General features: G+C 57.9%; 1 protein-coding gene across 5 annotated transcripts; it reads right to left on the bottom strand.

Moving 5' to 3' along the window:
* Positions 1-4,570: 4,570 nt before the first annotated feature.
* On the bottom strand, positions 4,571-16,233 carry GFI1B (growth factor independent 1B transcriptional repressor). Of its 5 annotated transcripts, none has more exons than XM_042913390.1 (7): positions 11,828-12,256; positions 9,653-9,772; positions 9,039-9,176; positions 8,334-8,617; positions 7,593-7,730; positions 6,315-6,579; positions 4,571-5,515 (listed from the first exon to the last, which is right to left on the bottom strand). In XM_042913390.1, the coding sequence occupies exons 2-7, from the start codon at positions 9,750-9,752 to the stop codon at positions 5,337-5,339; spliced, it is 1,104 nt and encodes a 367-aa protein (XP_042769324.1). In that variant the 5' UTR covers positions 9,753-9,772; positions 11,828-12,256; the 3' UTR covers positions 4,571-5,336. The 5 variants fall into 5 exon arrangements, with proteins under 5 accessions (XP_042769324.1, XP_042769322.1, XP_042769326.1 ...); XM_042913388.1 differs by lacking the exon at positions 11,828-12,256 and adding an exon at positions 16,078-16,233 and having other exon boundaries at positions 4,572-5,515; XM_042913392.1 differs by lacking the exon at positions 11,828-12,256 and adding an exon at positions 16,078-16,232 and having other exon boundaries at positions 4,573-5,515; positions 6,315-6,480.
* Between the last annotated feature and the right edge of the window lie 558 nt (positions 16,234-16,791).

Raw genomic sequence — 16,791 nt, 5'->3', positions numbered from 1 at the left:
AGAGAGCTAATCTGTGTGACCATCCACAACTAATTTTTTTTTTTCATTTTTTAAAGCTTATTTATTTATTTTGAGAGAGAGAGCAGGGGCAGGGCAGAGAGAGAGGGGGAGAGAGAGAATCCCAAGCAGGCTCTGGGCTGTCAGCGCGGAGCCCGACGTGGGGCTCGAACCCAGGAAACCTTGTGAGACCAAACCAAGAGTTGGACGCTTAACCGACTGAGCCCCCCCGCGCACCCCCGCAACCATTCCTTTAACATAAACTCCTGGGGGGGAAATGGAAGGTCCTGGGGCGAGCACACGTGGCTGACAGCTGAGCCAGGTTTCAGGCTGAGAGACGGTTCCCCGGGAGGGAAGTGGGTGTTCCAGGCAGAGGTGTGGGCAAAGGCTCGCGTGCAAGGCGTCAAGAATTCTCTAAAGGCCTTTTTGGGGGAAAGACCTTGCTGCTTGTCTAGAATTCCAGGAAGGTCGCTTGGAATGACCTGGCTATTCTTCTGTGTGTCCGTCCCTCCTTCTCGGGAAGCCCTCTCCTCCCTGACCAGCCTGGGCATCAGCACCCCACTGATGAGGTCCCCAGGCCACACCAGACACCCACTGGATCGTCTTATTTTTTTTTAATTTTTAATGTTTATTGATTTTTGAGAGAGAGAGAGAGAGAGAGAGTGCAAGCAGGTGAAGGGGCAGAGAGAGAAAGAGACACAGAATCGGAAGCAGGCTCCAGGCTCCGAGCTGTCAGCACGGAGCCCGACACGGGGCTTGAACCCACAAACCGCGAGATCATGACCTGAGCCGAAGTCGGATGCTTAACCGACTGAGCCACGCAGGCGCCCCCCACCGAATCCTCTTTCTAAAGCTCAGCTGAGCTGTCTTGAGCTCCTGCCCTGGTCTCCTGAGCAGTCAAGGTCTCCCGTGCCTTCAGAAGATTCTTGTGGGTCTTGGGTCCCTTACACTGTCCCTAGCCCACACCAGGCTCTGTCCTACTGCTGGTGACCAGCTGGCTTCATATGCCTCTGGCCAGCCCAGATCTTCTTTCTCTGATCCTGTCTCCTCAATTCCCTGCCCACTCCTTTCCCTTTATTGGTCCTGCCCCTTCCCTCTGGGGTAGTGTGTGCCCACACTGAGTGGGAGCCCATCTAGGGCGGCGAAGGCTAGGTCATGATGGTGAGGGGCTGGGGGTCGATTCTTGAGGGGCTGGAGGGAAGTACCTTTGGTTTCTTGGGAACGTTCGGAATAGGTCCTATTCTTCTAGATCCTTCCACTTTCTCCACTGCCCCAGCACCCTGCCTCCTCACCTAGGCCCATCTGCTCCTTCCAGGCCAGTGCACTTCACCCTGGGTGGGGGCAGGTGGGGACCAGCCGGGACAGGTTGGGGCCAAGTCAGCCACACAAGAATTCTGGGCTGACCCCGGGAGACACATTTCCATCCTTATCAGTAATTTCCATGGAGGGCTCCGTTGGGCATCTCCCAGTTTGTCCTTCTGGGGCCCTGGTCCCAGGGCTGGCAGGGCCTGGCTGCCGTGTGGGACGTGGCCACGTCCAAGGGAACTGCCCAGCGTAGGGGGCTAGATGTGGCCTGAATCGCTAACACGACATTTTATCCGAAAATTAATCCTGGTGTTGCATTCTGTTCCCTAACGTGGCTGGTTTGTTTCAAAATTAAAATATTTTAATATCGTTGGGGCGCCTGGGGGGCTCCGTCAGTTAAGCGTCCGACTTCGGCTCGGGTGGCGATCTCGCGGTTCGTGGGTTCGAGCCCCGCGTCGGGCTCTGTGCTGACGGCTCGGAGCCTGGAGCCTGCTTCGGAGTCTGTGTCTTCCTCTCTCTCTGTTCCTCCCCCACCTGTGCTCTCTCTGTCTCTCAAAAATAAATAACCATTTAAAAAATTAAAAAAGTAGAAAAATAGACTATGCTAACACTAATGTTGTTACTTACTGTCGAGTAGATCGGTGCTGTGTGTAGTTGCTGAGGGCGTCCTGAAGTGTCCCGTGCCCCCAGCCACGCCCACCCACCTTTCAGCAGCCGGGCCAGGGCAGCGGTCACCAAATAACTTCAGACGCCACGATGTGCACCGTATCCTACGTAAACAGAGCCCCCTAGGGTTGTGTAATCAATCCCACGGCCCCGGGGGCCACTAGGCTGGATTTTCTGCGCCATCGCGGCTAATAGATACCGTGACTTGGGCCGTGGCCTCCCCTCTCTGGGCTCCTGTCCCCGTATGTGGCAAAGGGAAGCCGCGGGCGGTCTTCACAGGGCTGGACAGTGTCCTCCAGTTCACACGCTGTGACTCAGGCGTGGAAATGTCCGAGCGGGTAGGCGGCAGAAGAGGATGGCAGGTGGACGACGGGCCCGGGGGCGCCCCTGCAGGCACAGGCGGTGAGGGTGCTGCCCCCCTGCGCCGGCTGAGCGGCCCCCAGCCCAGTGCGAGGAGCGCAGCCCGGGTCCTGAAGGAGACAGGACTTCGACGGGGAGCTTACGGCGGGCAAAGTGCTGGTTCCTGAGCCTTCTCCGGGGAACGCGGCCCTGCCTGCGACAGCCCTGGGCTTGCGCGAGGGTCCGGACTTTGGAAGGGGCAGCGGCATGGCTCTTAGGCTCAGCGCATCTGCGGAGCAGCCCCCAACCCCCCAACGACCCCCAGGCCCCTCCACACGGGGCTGAATCTCTCTCCCCTGGGACAGGAAGCAAGTTTCACCTGCCCGCACTGGCCCCCTTTCTCAGCAACGTGCAAACGGGGTTCCGGCCTCCACTGTCCCCCAGCCCCCACACCACGGGGGGCTCGGTGGAAGTGAGCTCTGGAACCCCCGCGGATGAAGAAACGTGTGTGTCTGTCTGTCGTCGAGCCCGGCTTCTCTTTCTCACCCCGCCCTGCTGCAGAAGTGGCCAAATTCCTAATATTGGTGTGGCTTTGTTTAGCAAACAAAGAACATGCAAAGCAGCTCCCCATCCGTGCATGTGTGTGTGTGTGTGTGTGTGTGTCTGTGTGTGTGTGTCCCCAGCACCCTCCCTGGCCCCTGACACGGATCCATTCCAGGCCTGGCCCCCATGTGTGGCTTTGGGCATGCCCATCTGCCTCTGTGGGCCCCTCTGTGTCCATGGACCGGAGGAGAGGAGGAAGCAGGTGGTCTCCAAGACTTTGTTGGGAAACCCCACAAACTGGGAGCCTGATGGGGAGGCCAGACGACCCTCCCATGCAAATCTCAACCCCTTACCTCTGCTTCATACACCTGTCAGGACACTTCTGGCTACGGTAAACAGAAAACGCCTCTGGAATGAAGTGTGGAGGGGTCCTGCCTGGCCAGACCCAGAGCCTAGGAGGAGGGATTGCCATCCTCCAGGAGGCCTCAGGACCCCACAGGTTCAAGCAGATGGGAGGTCTGGGGGAAGCCTCTGCCGGCTTCATTGGGAGGAAGGGTCAACAGAGACTTGAAGAACGCTGCCATCTTGCCCCTGAATCGGATTGGAATCCCAGCTCTGCACTAGCCTGCTGTGTAGGATAATGACACCGCCTTTGCAGAGGGTTGTGCGGGTTAGACTCGCTGTGTGAAAACCCTGGGTCCCACTCGGTACCTGGAGGAGACTCATTCCGAAGTGTCCCCTTGCTGTGGGCCAGGCATGGGCTTGGTGCTGAGGGCTGGAGCCCAGAGAATACCTTCTGGCAGAGGGGAAAGTGACCCACATATAACCATTGCAGGTTCAGTGGGTCCTGAGCTGGGAAGCCCAAAGAGCTCAGCCTTCAGAGGTGGGAGAGCTCCTGGCTGGAATAACCAAGGGAGGCTTCATGGAGGAGGCAGCATTTGAGTGGGCCTCAAAGGATGGGCAGGACATGGCCCTGCTCACTGCTGCACGGCCTCAGAGAATCCTCCCAATGGACAAGGACCCTCTGTCACATTCTACAGCTAGTGAAGGGCCGCGTCAAGCTTCACTGGACCACATCTGCAAAGTCCCTTTTGCCATATAAGGTTCCAGGGATTAGGACGCGGGTGTCATCTTTGGGGGCCATTATTCAGCACACGGCAAGGCGATGACGTCGAGAACCTTGAGATGGAAAGATTATGCCGGATCATCCAGGTGAACCCCATGTGATCACAAGCGTCCTTACAAGAGGGAGGCCAGGCAGAAGAATAACACAGGAGATGGAAACAAGGGTCAGAGAGGCCTGCTTTCGAGACGGATGAAGCGGCCGCAAGCTGAGGGCGGCCCCCAGCCTCTCCCCTGGAGGCTCCAGCCCTGGGAACTCCTTGGGTGCAGCCCCGTAAGAGTCATTTGGGGCTCCTGACCTCCAGGACCGCACAAGGATAACTCGTATTGTTTTAAGCCACTAACTTCACGGTAATTCGTTAACAGCAGCCAGAAAACAGATACCTGCTCGCACGGCATTAGCCTCCCCCTTCCCCGGCAACCTTGCCCCAAGGGTCTCTTACACTTTATTCCAGCGCTCACCAGTTTGGTCTGAGCACACGTCCCCCAACCTGTCGGCCAGCAACTCCACAGCTTTCTGTGTGTGTGTTTTGTTTTGTTAGCTTTTAATTTTTTTTTTTAGTAATTTCCACACCCAACGTGGTGCTCGAACTCACAACCCCGAGATCAAGACGCACATCCTGTTCGGACTGAGCCAGACAGGCGCCCCAGCCTTCTCTGCCATCCCTTCCCAAAGCCAGCTCGCACCCACTAGGCACTTGTTAGACGCGGGTCAAATGTAAATAAATCTGTGTCTTTATTTGGATTTACAGCAGCTGAGAGGGACAGGCTTTTGATGGCGGTAACTGCTGTTTTCTCCAGCCCCATGGCCTCAAAGCAGAACTGGAACCCCCATGGCCAGCTGAGTGCCAGCAGCACTGCCTGAAGCAGAGGGGTGTCGGGCCTCCCGCTGGGGCAGGAGACGGCTCTGGCCATCCGTGGCAGCCAGAAAGAGGCCCGCTGAAAACCAGATCTCAGCACAAAGGGCAGCGGGCAGGGGGAAGATTTCTCTGTGGATCCCAGTTCCGGTCTATTCTCGGCCTCCCCCTGTCCACAGGGGGCTACGCTGGCCTTCTGGGCTCTGCCCTGGGGAAGGCGCCCAAGCTCTTAGATCTCTAGACAACTTCAGCTCAGAAAAGACCCGACCCAGTCCCCACCCTTTGCAGCAGGAACACGTCGGTCCAGAGAGGGAAAGCCACTTGCTCAAGGTCACACAGCAATTTCGTGAGTCTCAAAACAGGCTGCAAGATTCCCGTCCGGTGCTGACTCCAGGGGACTGGCGGGGGGGGGGGGGGGGGGGGGAAGTGTGGGTGCACGAGGCCGGCCTCCCTCTGGGTCTCGGGACCTCAGGGCGGGCTGGCCCGGAGCCGGGGGCGGGTGCAGCCTCACTTGAGATTGTGCTGGCTCTCCCGGTGCCGCCGCAGGTCTACCTTGCGCTGAAAGCCTTTGGTGCACAGCTCACAGCTGAAGGGCTTGAAGCCAGTGTGCTTCCGGCTGTGGGTGATGAGGTTGGAGCTCTGGCTGAAGGCCTTCCCGCACACCTGGCATTTGTGTGGCTTCTCACCTGCGGGGCAGCAAGGATGGGGTCAAGGGCCTTGGTGCCAGGCCACCCCCACCCCCCACCCCCCGGCCCCGGTGCCCTGCATTTGCTCTCCGAGCTTCACCGTGTTATCTCACGGCCCGCCTATGTTCACTTTCGAAAGGAGCTAGAAAAGGGAGACAGGAGGGGCGCCCGGGCGGCTCAGTGGGTTAAGCTTCCGACTTCGGCTCAGGCCACGGTCTGGCAGTTTGTGAGTTCGAGCCCCGCATCGGGCTCCGTGCTGTCTCCCTCTCTGTCTCTGCCCCTACCTTGCTCGTGTGCTCTCTCTCTCTCAAAAATAAATAAACATTAAACAAAAAAAAAGAGGGAGACAGGAATACTACAATTCTGTCACCCCCTGCACCCCCGACCAGAATACTGTAACTCTGTCACCCCCTACGCCCCCTGACATCAGGCAGGGACTGGGTCCATCCTGTGTGTCAACGTGCCCAGCGCCTGGTGCAAAAGAGGCACTCGCTTAGCAGCCAGGGAGCGAATGACTGGAGGAATGAAGGAATGAAAGACAAAGTCGCCTGCCCTTCTCACTTCTACCCAGAGAGCACACGTTTGCTGTTTCTTTCCTGGTGTTTTTCCCAGGCGCTAAATGTGTGCTTAAAGAGCACCGTGCGGCCAGCCCTCCGTGAGCAGGGGAGCGCCCCCTCACTGTGTAACTTGACCCCCCTCGGCTGAACCGGGGGGGACCTTTCAACAGAGGAGGGTGGGGGCGCCCAGAGGCTGCGCCTGGGCAGGGGCGGGCTTGGCGGGGGAACCCGGGGCGCCTCACCGGTGTGGATGTAGGTGTGCTTCTTCATGTCCGACTTCTGGTGGAAACGCTTCCCGCAGAACTGGCAGGGGTAGGGCCGCGTGTCCGAGTGGATGAGCAGGTGCGTGGACAGGGTGGACGAGCGCTTGAAGGCTTTGCCGCACATCCGGCACTCGAAGCTGCGCTCCTGCCGGAGGAAACGAGGCCCCGGGGGGTCAGGCGCAGGCGGGGCCTCGAGACCCGGGACTGCCACGCTGGGTGCAGGACCGGGCCCTGCCGGGATCCCCTGAGGAACAGGACACTCGTTGGGGTGGCCTCGAGAACGGGGCCTGGAGGAGAGGACCCAGAGACCCCCATTTCTGCATTTCCAACGGGGGCCGAGACATGGGGCCCGAGTGGCCTCCTGTGGGTTTTTCCCTGGAACCTTTACAGTATCCCATGCAAAATAAGCCTCGACATGCGTTTGTTGACTGACTGAGAGACCGACTGATCCGGGGCACCGTCGTGGACTGTGGTTAAGGGTCTGTATTATTGGGGCCCAATTCTGGCTTCTGCCCCTTATAGGCCAACGTGACCTCAGGCAAGTCATTAACCGCCCCCCCCTCCCCCCCCCGCGGAGACTCAGTTTCCTCATCTGGACATTACAACAGCAGTCATGACCTCAAAGGGTGGAGAGCTGAGCCCATGTTGCATTCACAAGCTCTCATGCCCATATCCTGCCTTTCCTGCCTCAGCTTCTATTTACTCCGGTGTTAGCAACTCAGGTCATTTCGGGTGCTTTCCCTGGAATGGAATATTCAAGAAGGGCTACGTGCGACAAGACGGACATCGAAGCCTGACCCCAAGATTCTCGAAGTCGAGAGCCTCAAAGCCGAGGACACCTGCACTGATCACCCAGAGGGCAGGATCATTTCTCTGTGTCACAGACATCTCTCTGCCCCCCGCAATCCCACTGGCCCAGGAGCCTCTTCCAACGGCACGTGAGGTTGATTTGGTCCATCAGGGAGTGAAGTTTGTTATAATTGTACATATTATATACAGTTTTGGGAAAACTGTAACATAACCAGCATTTTAGAACAAACATTCTCTATAGAGAACAAATTTTAAAATATGTATCATGTAATCATTTTTAGGAAGAGCAGGTTTGGGGGACCCAGATGGGGGAGGGAAGGGCCCCTGGTCTGTGTCACCCTCAGGGGCACGGCGAGAGGCCCAGGCACAGCTCCCAGGCTTCCTGGGGGCAGCACAGAGCAGGACGGGGCTGGGGGGGGGGGGGGCGGTGCTTGGCAAGCTGCCTACCTGGGAGTGGACGTGCGTGTGCTGCTCTAGGCTCACGGCATGGCCGAACGTTTTGCCACAGATGTCGCAGGCGAAGGGCCGGGTCCCGCTGTGGGAGCGTCGGACATGCACTTCGAGCCCATGTGGGGTGGAGAACACCTGAAGGCAGGGCAGAGCGTGAGGCCACGGCGGGGGGGGCGGGGGGGGTGCTGCGGACGGGGAGCCGGGCCCGGGGTCCCAAGGCCACCTCCACCCCTCCACCTCCGTGCCCAGGCACAGACGGGCATAAAGGAGGGGAAGCACGGGGTTGCCGATTCTGCTGGCTTTTGCTGTGTGTCCTGGGAAGGTCCCTTTCCCTCTCTGTGGCTCGGTTTCCTGTCTCTAAAATGGGGGCTGTGGGAGCATGTAAAAAGTCCCTCCCGGCCCTCTCTAGAGGCCGAATAGTCAGCCCGCTGGTACTGACGTCTACTTACTGTGTGTTCTGGGGCAAGTGATTCAACCTCTCTGAACCTTAGCCTTTCATCCACGTCCCAGGGCTCAGGCGCGTCAAGTGCTTCGCACAGGCCTGGCGCACAGTCAGGGCTCAAACACCATGATGGGGACGAGCATTTTGAAGCCCTGACCCCGCCAAAGGACCCGAGATTCGCAGCACAGGGAACCCCCGGCTGTGGACGCCTGCCCCTGCCAGGGACCTGCAGAGGGGATGCAGAGCAGGGCCCGTGAGCCGCCCCCCCCCCGCCGCCCCCCTCCCCAGCTGCTTACCTTGTTGCACTTGATACAGTGGTACGCGTCCATGCCCGGGGAGCAGCGGAGGCTGAAGTCCAAGGGCGGCTCAGTGCTGGGCACCAGAGGGCTCCCATACAGGCTGACGGAGCGCTCCAGGAAGGCAGACTGCATGGTGGAGGGGGCCTGCCGGTAGCTGTGGCCATAGGAGGAGGCCAGGGCATCCCAGGAGAAGCTGGGCTTGTAGAACGGGGGTGAGTCGGAGTCCCTGTCCTGGGATCGGGGCATTACAGCGGGGCCCTCTGTGGAGAGCGGACGCGTGTCTGCACATGTAGGGTGGCGATTCATTTATTTATCATTAGGGCGCCACTCCCACCCCTCCCCGCCTAGCGACCTCACGCTGAGGGTCTGGGTCTGTAACCCAGATATTTACTGTGGGAGCGGGCCTGGGTCCTCACTGTGGCTCCTCACCTTTTCACCCCGGAAACACGCCCTCAGCACCCGCAGAGTGCCCACCTCACCCACTGTACCAGCCCGCCCACCACACAGAAGCTCTCAGCTGGGTATGAGCTCCCCGTCCGAGAGGGGGCCAGGCAGAAGCCGGAGAGCTCAGATCGCATCCGGGTGACCTTGTCGCTCTTTCCTGACTCCAGAGCCTGTCCACCCTTCCTTCCACTTGCACTGGTTGGGGGTGGGGGTGGGGGGGTGGGGGTTGTGGATGGCCGGGGGTCCCAGCCCGCCTACCTGGCACCAAGGCCGTCCTGGTCAGGCTCTGGTCCAGTTCCAGCTCTGTTTCCCGTTTGAGGTCAGTCCAGGCCAGGCGCTGGTTCGGGAACAGGGTGCTGAGGACGGGATCGTTGCTCAGGACCTGGTCCCTGGCCCCTGTGGGGAGACAAGACCATCAGAGCCACCGGCCACAGCTCTGGGCAGTCCAGAGGGAGCAGGGGGTGGGGTGGGGGACACCCTTCCCAAGATGATGGGGACCCAGAGACCCATTTACTGCTGTCCCCAGCTGCTCATGCGCACGGGCCCTGACCGGGCCCCAGGATGGGGGGAGCAGGGCTGCGGCCAAAGGGGACCCAGAAGGAGAACTCCTGGACCAGGCTTAGTTTTCTGAGCACCTGAGCTCAGCCCTAGATCTTTTCTGACTCTGGTTAGGACCCACATGTCAGCTGCGGAGGGCCAGCTCCAATCCGGAAGCTTCCGTCATCCCAAGGGGCCAGAAGAGACGGGTGCATTCATTCATTCGTTCAACCAACATATGCCGTGCCCCCCCTGCTTGCAGACTTCCCAACACGGGGCACGGGAGGGGGGGGCAGGGAGCCCCGGGTGGGCACAGCAGGGGAGCTCTGACTCACCAGGGCTAAAGGCAGGAGGCCAGATGGGTTCATCTTCCTGGAGGCGGGGCTGGTGGTAGGTGTGAGCTTTCTTGCTCTTTACCAGGAAGGAGCGTGGCATTGTGAGTGCACACCCCACACCTGCACGGAGAGAGGGTGAGGACGGTTGGGAAGGACAAGAGGACAACGTTCTCTGTATTTTGGAGCCGCCTCCTGTAGTCAGAACCCACTGTCCTGAGTTGAATAGTGTCCCCCGGAAGCTCATGACTCCTGGGGCGCCTGGGTGGCTCAGTCGGTTGAGCGACCGACTTGGGCTCAGATCATGATCTCACGGTTCGTGGGTTCGAGCCCCGCGTCGGGCTCTGTGCTGACGGCTCGGGGCCTGGAGCCTGCTTCGGATTCTGGGTCTCCCTCTCTCTCTGCCCCTCCCCCACTCATGCTCTGTCTCAGAAATAAATAAACATTAAAAAAAATTAAAAAAAAAAAAAAGAAGTTCATGACTCCCCGGAACCTGTGAATGTGACCTCATTTGGAAATAGGGTCTTTGCGGATAAAAAAAATTTTTTTTTCTAATTTTTTTTTTTTTACATTTATTCATTTTTGAGAGACAGAGAGAGACAGAGCACAAGTGGGGGAGGGGCAGAGAGAGAGGGAGACCCAGAATCCGAAGCAGGCTCCGGGCTCGGAGCCGTCAGCACAGACCCCGACGTGGGGCTCGAACCCATGAATCAGAATCTGGAGATTCCTTCCTCCAGAAGGCAACTGACCTCGTTGAAACCTTGAGGTTGGATCTCCAGACTCCAGAGCCTTGAAAGAATGAATTGAGTGTTGAAGCCACCCGGTTTCTAGTATTTTCCTATGGCAGAAATCCTAACCTTCCCTCCCCTACTGCTCCCTTGCCAGGAAACTAATACACCCACCTTCTAGAAACCCCCAGGGTCAGCCTGCTCCTGTCCACACGCCCTAAGTTGCACTGGGAGCAGAGGAGGAAGGGCAGGGGTGCCTCCCCCGTGGGCCCCGCAGCCAGAAAGCTGAATCTCACCCCTGTGGCATCTGCATTTGGAGGCCACGGAAAGGGGTGGTCCGAGTGCAGATTTTGGAGTCAGATGCTCATGGGTTAGAATCTCGGCTCACCTGCTGTGTGCTTTGGGCGCAGATGCTTAACCTCTCTGGGCCTACTGCCTTTTCTGTAAGGCATGGCATCCAGGTGCCTAGTGCCAGCCAGGGTCTCTCATGTGCTCAGTGCTTACCACGGAGGGGACGGGGGGCGGGCAGGTTGCATCAGGGCCACCCCAATAGCAAATCCGCATTACCCTGGTGCCGACGCAGCCAGAGCAGGGCCGCCCCTTGTCCATGGCCCCGGCCCGGAGTCCAGGGCCCAGAGAGGGAGGAGCCTTCTCTCTGCATGGGGGTGGAGGGGAGGCTTGGAGTTGCGTGTGGGGCTCAAGGCCGGAGAAGACCACCAGTGCACCCTACTGGGAGGCCGGACGTGGAGAAGGAGGCCAATGTCCGCCAACTGCAGGAACCGAGCGGTGGGCAGTGGCCAGGGGGTTGGGGAAGACACGAGGCCCAAATCAGTAAGGGACCTGTACTTGGCCCCGGGCGGGGGTCAGGGAGTGGCAGAGCCAGAACACCTTGATGCTCCCGGCTTCCCTTGAGGGCTCCTGGGAGACAGAGAGCATCTGGGTGGGGCTCCTTCCTCCTCACCCCCATGCCATGCCCAGGCAGGGGCGCAGGAAATACTTTGCCAATGCCGTTCCCGGTGGCTCCTCTGCTGGTCCCTTTCCCGGGCACTGGAGCAGGAACCCCCTTCCCCAGGCCAGCAGCCACGGAGGGCTGCAGGGACCATAGGGCCAAGCGCGGGAAAAGGATTATAGCTGCTCCAACAACAGCCAGGGCTGGGTGATAAGGCCAAGGCAAGGAACCGGCTGGGAGGAGGGAGATTAGAGAGAGCAGCTTGGAGCCCTGCCTTTGGAGCAGGCCCAGGGAGGAACCCCTTCCCCCAGGGAGGACCCCGAATGAGGCAGGAGACGGACCCCCCCCCCCCAGCTGTGCCCAGGCCTGCCTGCCCCTCACCAGAGCCCCCAGGGCATCGGGAGTCTGGAGAGACCCCTCTGCTCCCGGGTCATCCTAGGCCCTGCCCTCCTCGCTGTAGGTCTCAGTGTCCAGATCTGCTAAATGGGGATCGCAACCCACCTTCCTGCGACTGTTGGAGCAGAAAGGACCTCCTTGCAAACAAATGTGCAAAGTGCTTGGCATGGGGCCTGGGCTGCAGGAGCACAGAGCAGGTGGTGGCATCTCAGCCCATGGGAGAAGAAGCTTCAGGAAGGCAGGCACAGCCCACATCCTGTCCTGGCCTGTCCATTTGCATTCCCAGTACCCCGCCCAAAGCAGGTGCACTCTGAGGACAGGGCTGAGCCCTGGACCGGGACCAGGGACATGCTCCAGGCCCTTCCCTTCTGGGATCTGAAACTAGGAGGTGGGACTTGAAGGCCCTGGGGTCCCGTCCAGCTGTCAGATTTTGGCTTCACAAGGCTTGCCTGGCCTGTTGTCCCCCCCCAGGCTTGTCGGGCAGCCTGCGGTGGCCTTATCTCCCGGGGACAGTCTTCTTCCTCCTGCCCCTCCCCCTCCCCCGCCCGGGCTCCTCACAGCCCCCTTCCTTCCCCTTCTAACTCTTGGCCCCAGGAACCCCCTGGGGAGGCCAGACCCTAGGCAGAGCCAGCGGGGGTCCCCCCCCAACACACACACAGGGGGAGGTGGGGACTGGGTTTTGGTTTGTTTTTTTTTTTTTGCTTTTTGTTCTGCGGCTGGGGCGGGGGGGAGGCCTCCAAGGGACCATGGTCTCTCCATCAAAAGATGATTTATTATTTTTATATAGTATCTTATTAGGAAGTCGGAACCAAAGGCAGGCATTCAAGCTTCAGTGCTGGAATCCCAGGAGATCCTTCTTGCAGCCAGAATCTGAGTGGCCTTAGCTCGGTTAATTCTGACCTGGGGGCTGAGTTGCTACTGCCCCATTTTACGGAGGAGGAACGGAGGCTTAGAGACTGGCTCATGATCCCCAGCAGATCCCAGGCCGCCCCCCCAGACCTCTATGCTCCTGACCGTCAGACCACCGGGCGGGCGTTTACTCTGTGCAGAGGGAACTCCTTCCACACGCTAAGGAAGGCATTTGAAGCTCCCTGATGTGCACGATGTCACCAAACTGACACCCACTGGGGACAAGGTTGTCTTCCAGGCTCATAGGGGGAAACTGAGGCTGAGAGAGGAAAGTGGCTTGTCCAGGCCCCGTGTTCCTGTTCTGCTGGGACTTGAACTCCTGGCCCAGGGCTCTGCCTGTGGGCATCTGTGGTTCTGCCCGCCTGGAACAGGGAGGGAAGGCTGGTGGGTGGGGCAAGATGGGGGGGGGGGGATCCAATTCTTTCGATCCCTCTGGCTTTTTTCAGAACCCAGAAGTTCCACGTGGGTTCCTGAAGAGCTTTGAGTGGAGAAGCAGGTGAGAAAGACTTCCTTCAGGAAGCTTTGGTGTTCCCTTGGGCTCAGAGCCTGAGGACCCCATAGAGGTCAACCGGTTAGAACCCAGGACAGCACAAGTGCACGAGCAAGGGGGCCCAGATTGCAGGGTCCCTGGCTGGAGGAAGGCGACCCTCAGGGCCTATTCTGGTGATCCCCTCAGAGTCCCCAGCTTCCTCCCCTTCCCTCCCCAGAAAGTTCTCTCAGCTAAGCCTGGCAGGGAGGCACAGCCAGCCTCATGGCCCAGCCTTTAAGCGCCCGTGGGGGCAAACACACCGCGAGAACTTCCTTTTGGCCCCTGTTAGCTGAGTTTAAAAGAAAAAAAAAAAAAAAAAACAGGAACCAATCACCTATACTGTAGTTAATTAACAACCACACCGTTTTGATTCACTCGACGGTTCTGAGAAAGGGCTCGGAGCAGAGATTGTGAAAGAACCCTAAGATTTCTTCATGAAACAGAGGTCTTGATGGTATCGGCCTCCGGAAAGAGACTTGGTGTTAACATCTCGTCCAAAACCCTTGATCCCGATAGAGGGTGCCCCGACCCCGGGGTCAGAATCTCAGCCCCACACCCCTACTTCCAGGCGGACGCAGAGCCGCAGCCTTGTGATTTCCCCACGACGAGGCACCTCGGGCCTCCCGTGGGGCTGGGTCTGATTTTGTGACTTTGAGCTTGACCACGTCAGCCTCCAACCTGGGGCTTGGTTTTCCTATCTCTCAAAAGGGACCGTTGGACTAAGAGATTTCTAAACTTCCCTTTTGCTCTAAAATCCCATGCACAATTTGTTGACCTTCAACGCGGGACTGACCTACCTTGACTGAGAAACTCATCACCCGGGTTCCCTTTTTGGGAGGGTTGGGTAAGACTCCGTTGTTTCTCAGAGTCAGTGATAGAGGACGCTTCAGACTTCCTTTCTGTTTAAAGACGTGACTCAAGGGGAAACACAAACAAAAATTAAAAACCCTTTTCCAGGTAAGAGTCAGGGGAAATGGGTCCGGGGCGATGTGAGGGGCCCCGCGCGGAGAGCGGTTCATTATTCTTATTTGAAATTTGCAAGCACTTCTCCCGTCTTCCTCTTACGTTGAGACACTGCAATTATCCTGAGTGAACCAACTTCTGAGTTTACACGCAAAAGAACGGAAGGCAGGGACTCAAACAGATGCCTGTCTACCCAAATTGATCGCAGCGCTGTTCGCAATAACCAAAAGATGGAAGGAAACAACCCAACTGTCCATCAGCAGGGGGTGGACAAACAAAATATGGCTGTTTCATACAACAGAACATTATTCAGCCGTATCGAGGAAGGAGGTCCTGACACCTGCCGCAACATGATGGGTCTTGGGGGCACGTGTAAGCGAAATAAGACAGTCACGAAAGGACGAATGTCATAGGACTCGGCTTATACGACGTCTCCAGAGAAGTCGGATTCATAGACACAGAAAGGACAGTTTCAGTTTGAGAAGATGAAGAGAGTCCTTGAGATGGACGGTGGTGATGGTTGCACAACATTGTGAATGCATTTAATGCCACAGAACTGCACACTCAAAAAATGGTGAAAACGGTCACTTTCCTGTGATGTGTATTTTACCACAATGAGAACACAAATGAGCGAACAACACGTTTCCCCAACATCTCTGAACTGGAGCAGCTCCCATCGGTCTGAATGCCTGAGAACAAATGAACAAAAAAACCTCCCTCTAAATTAAGGACGGTGAGGTTTTCTGTTGCTGCCGAAAAGGGTCGAGATCACATGTGATCAGGCTATTTTCCTGGTGGCGATCTGGCCCCAGACACGTCGGGAGTCCTTGTGGTTCTCCAAGAGGACCCCCACCCCACCCACCCTCCTGAAAACCTCGAGAAAATGTTCTGCATTGGTTTTGGCTAACTCCATCCATCAAACGCAACCCAGATGGGGGTCTCTGATGCTCCCCAGGAGCGTTCTGCAGGGAAACCAGCATACCGACCCCCAGATCTTGAGCTGGAAGGCCATCTCACACATCTCCGTACATAAAGGGTCCCCTGTGTACCACCTCCGAGGACGAGAAACTTGCCAGCTCACTAAGACTGAAATCTTCTCCCCGTCCGTTGCTTACGAAGAAATATTAGGAGGCGTGAGCCCCGTGGGCAGGTGCAGCTCAGTTAGCTCGTACCAGAACCAAGTTCGGAGCCTGCAAATTCATTAGCCCCCTCTAGGCGACTCGTGAAAACTTCAGACTCTCTCAGAAAAATGTACACAAGCAGCTACCCACAGCGATTCTAGGGACCACCTTCCCCCTTAACAAACCCTGTTTTAGAGCGGGGACCTCACCCCAGACGCCCACTCTCAACTAGGGTTTTTCTCCAAAGTTAGGTAGAAAAGACTGAGACGACATGTGTCCTTCTACAGCCCTCTCGTTCCTGGAGGCTGGGGGCCAGGGCAGTGGACAAGGCACTCTCCCTTCTCCCCTCACGAGGCTCTGGATGAGAGGGCACTCACTCTCAAAGTGTCCCAGGAATTGGGGTTCACTCCTGTTTTATAGACAAGGCAAGTTCAGAGGGCTGGGGGGGGGGACACAGCCAGTCTGTGCCCCACGCTCCCCCCCACCCAAGCCAGGCACCTCAAGGAGTGTCGCCCCACGCTCTGGCCAGGTCCCTGGGAGATCCGGGGTGTGGGTATGACCTCGCACACGCAGGTGATCCTTGGCAGACCCGATGGGGTTTTGGAAAGGGTACTTATGCACGGTTGGCAGAGGGCGTAATTCCCATACGGGCTCTGCCTCCCACTGCCTTCTCCCCGGCCGGGTTCAAACACTGAAAGCTGTGCCCCATGGAAGAGATCTCCGAGCCCACCTTATTCTCCCCATGACTGCAGAAGGGCCCCGGGAACCTGCCGGGAAACAACCTAAGTCACACATGCAAATCTAAAAAGAAAAGGCTGGGATGGAGCCCTCACCTGGCGTCCGGGTCGGTCGCGGGTCTTGGTGGGAACCTCACTCAGCCTCTCTGGGGACCGGCTCCACTCTGTCAACCTCGGACTCTGCTCCAATAGATACTTCTCCTTTTTTTTTTTTCCCTTTCCCTCACTCACTCTCTCTCTCTCTGTTTTTTTTTTTTTTTTTTTTCCCTCTTCTGTTCCCCTCCTTGATTTTCAATCTGATTATTTGTGTCAAAATCTGGCGGTGAAGAAGCAGCCAATAGAGAGCGCCCCGGCATTTGCTTATCAAAGCTTCCCGGCCCGACGGCGCTCCCGCCCGCCAGCCCTCCGCCCTGGGAGCCGCGCTCTGCGCCCCTCCGCGCCCCAGACCTGCTGGAAGAGAAAGGAGCGGCTAAATCATCCCATTAAAAAGAAATTAAAGTGAAAATAAAGTGCTGCCTCGTACACCTGATTTTGTACAAACTCGTCACTTTCCTCCTTCCTTCCTTTGTCTCTGTCTCTCTCCCTCCATCCCAAGCCAGGAGCGCGGGGCTCCAAAGCCACCCCAGACGGCCCCTAGAGAGGCTCCACTCGTCCTTGCAGAGGTGACCTTTGAGAAGAAAGGTCAAATTCACGCTTCCCCGGACTTGACCCCAGCACAGGGGAAGGAGCAGCCCAGGCGCTTGCCCCGCGAGCCAGCCCCTCGGCCACCTGCAGGTTGCACTCTGGGCCCCAGGCCCTGCGCGTGCCGCC

The sequence above is a fragment of the Panthera leo genome, chromosome D4 (genome assembly GCF_018350215.1).
Source record: "Panthera leo isolate Ple1 chromosome D4, P.leo_Ple1_pat1.1, whole genome shotgun sequence".
Taxonomy (NCBI): domain Eukaryota; kingdom Metazoa; phylum Chordata; class Mammalia; order Carnivora; family Felidae; genus Panthera; species Panthera leo.
The sequence above is the reverse complement of the archived record's forward strand: the minus strand, read 5'-3'. Positions and strand labels throughout refer to the sequence as shown.

Bases quoted from the DNA above. Each gene is read 5' to 3' on its own strand.
- GFI1B (XM_042913388.1), bottom strand. From the start codon at position 9,752: ATGCCACGCTCCTTCCTGGTAAAGAGCAAGAAAGCTCACACCTACCAC. The intron at 9,177-9,652 runs GTGAGTCAGAGC...GTCTCCCCACAG, and splicing joins GCCTCCTGCCTTTAGCCCTG to GGGCCAGGGACCAGGTCCTG. The intron at 8,618-9,038 runs GTAGGCGGGCTG...CTACATGTGCAG, and splicing joins CAGGACGGCCTTGGTGCCAG to ACACGCGTCCGCTCTCCACA.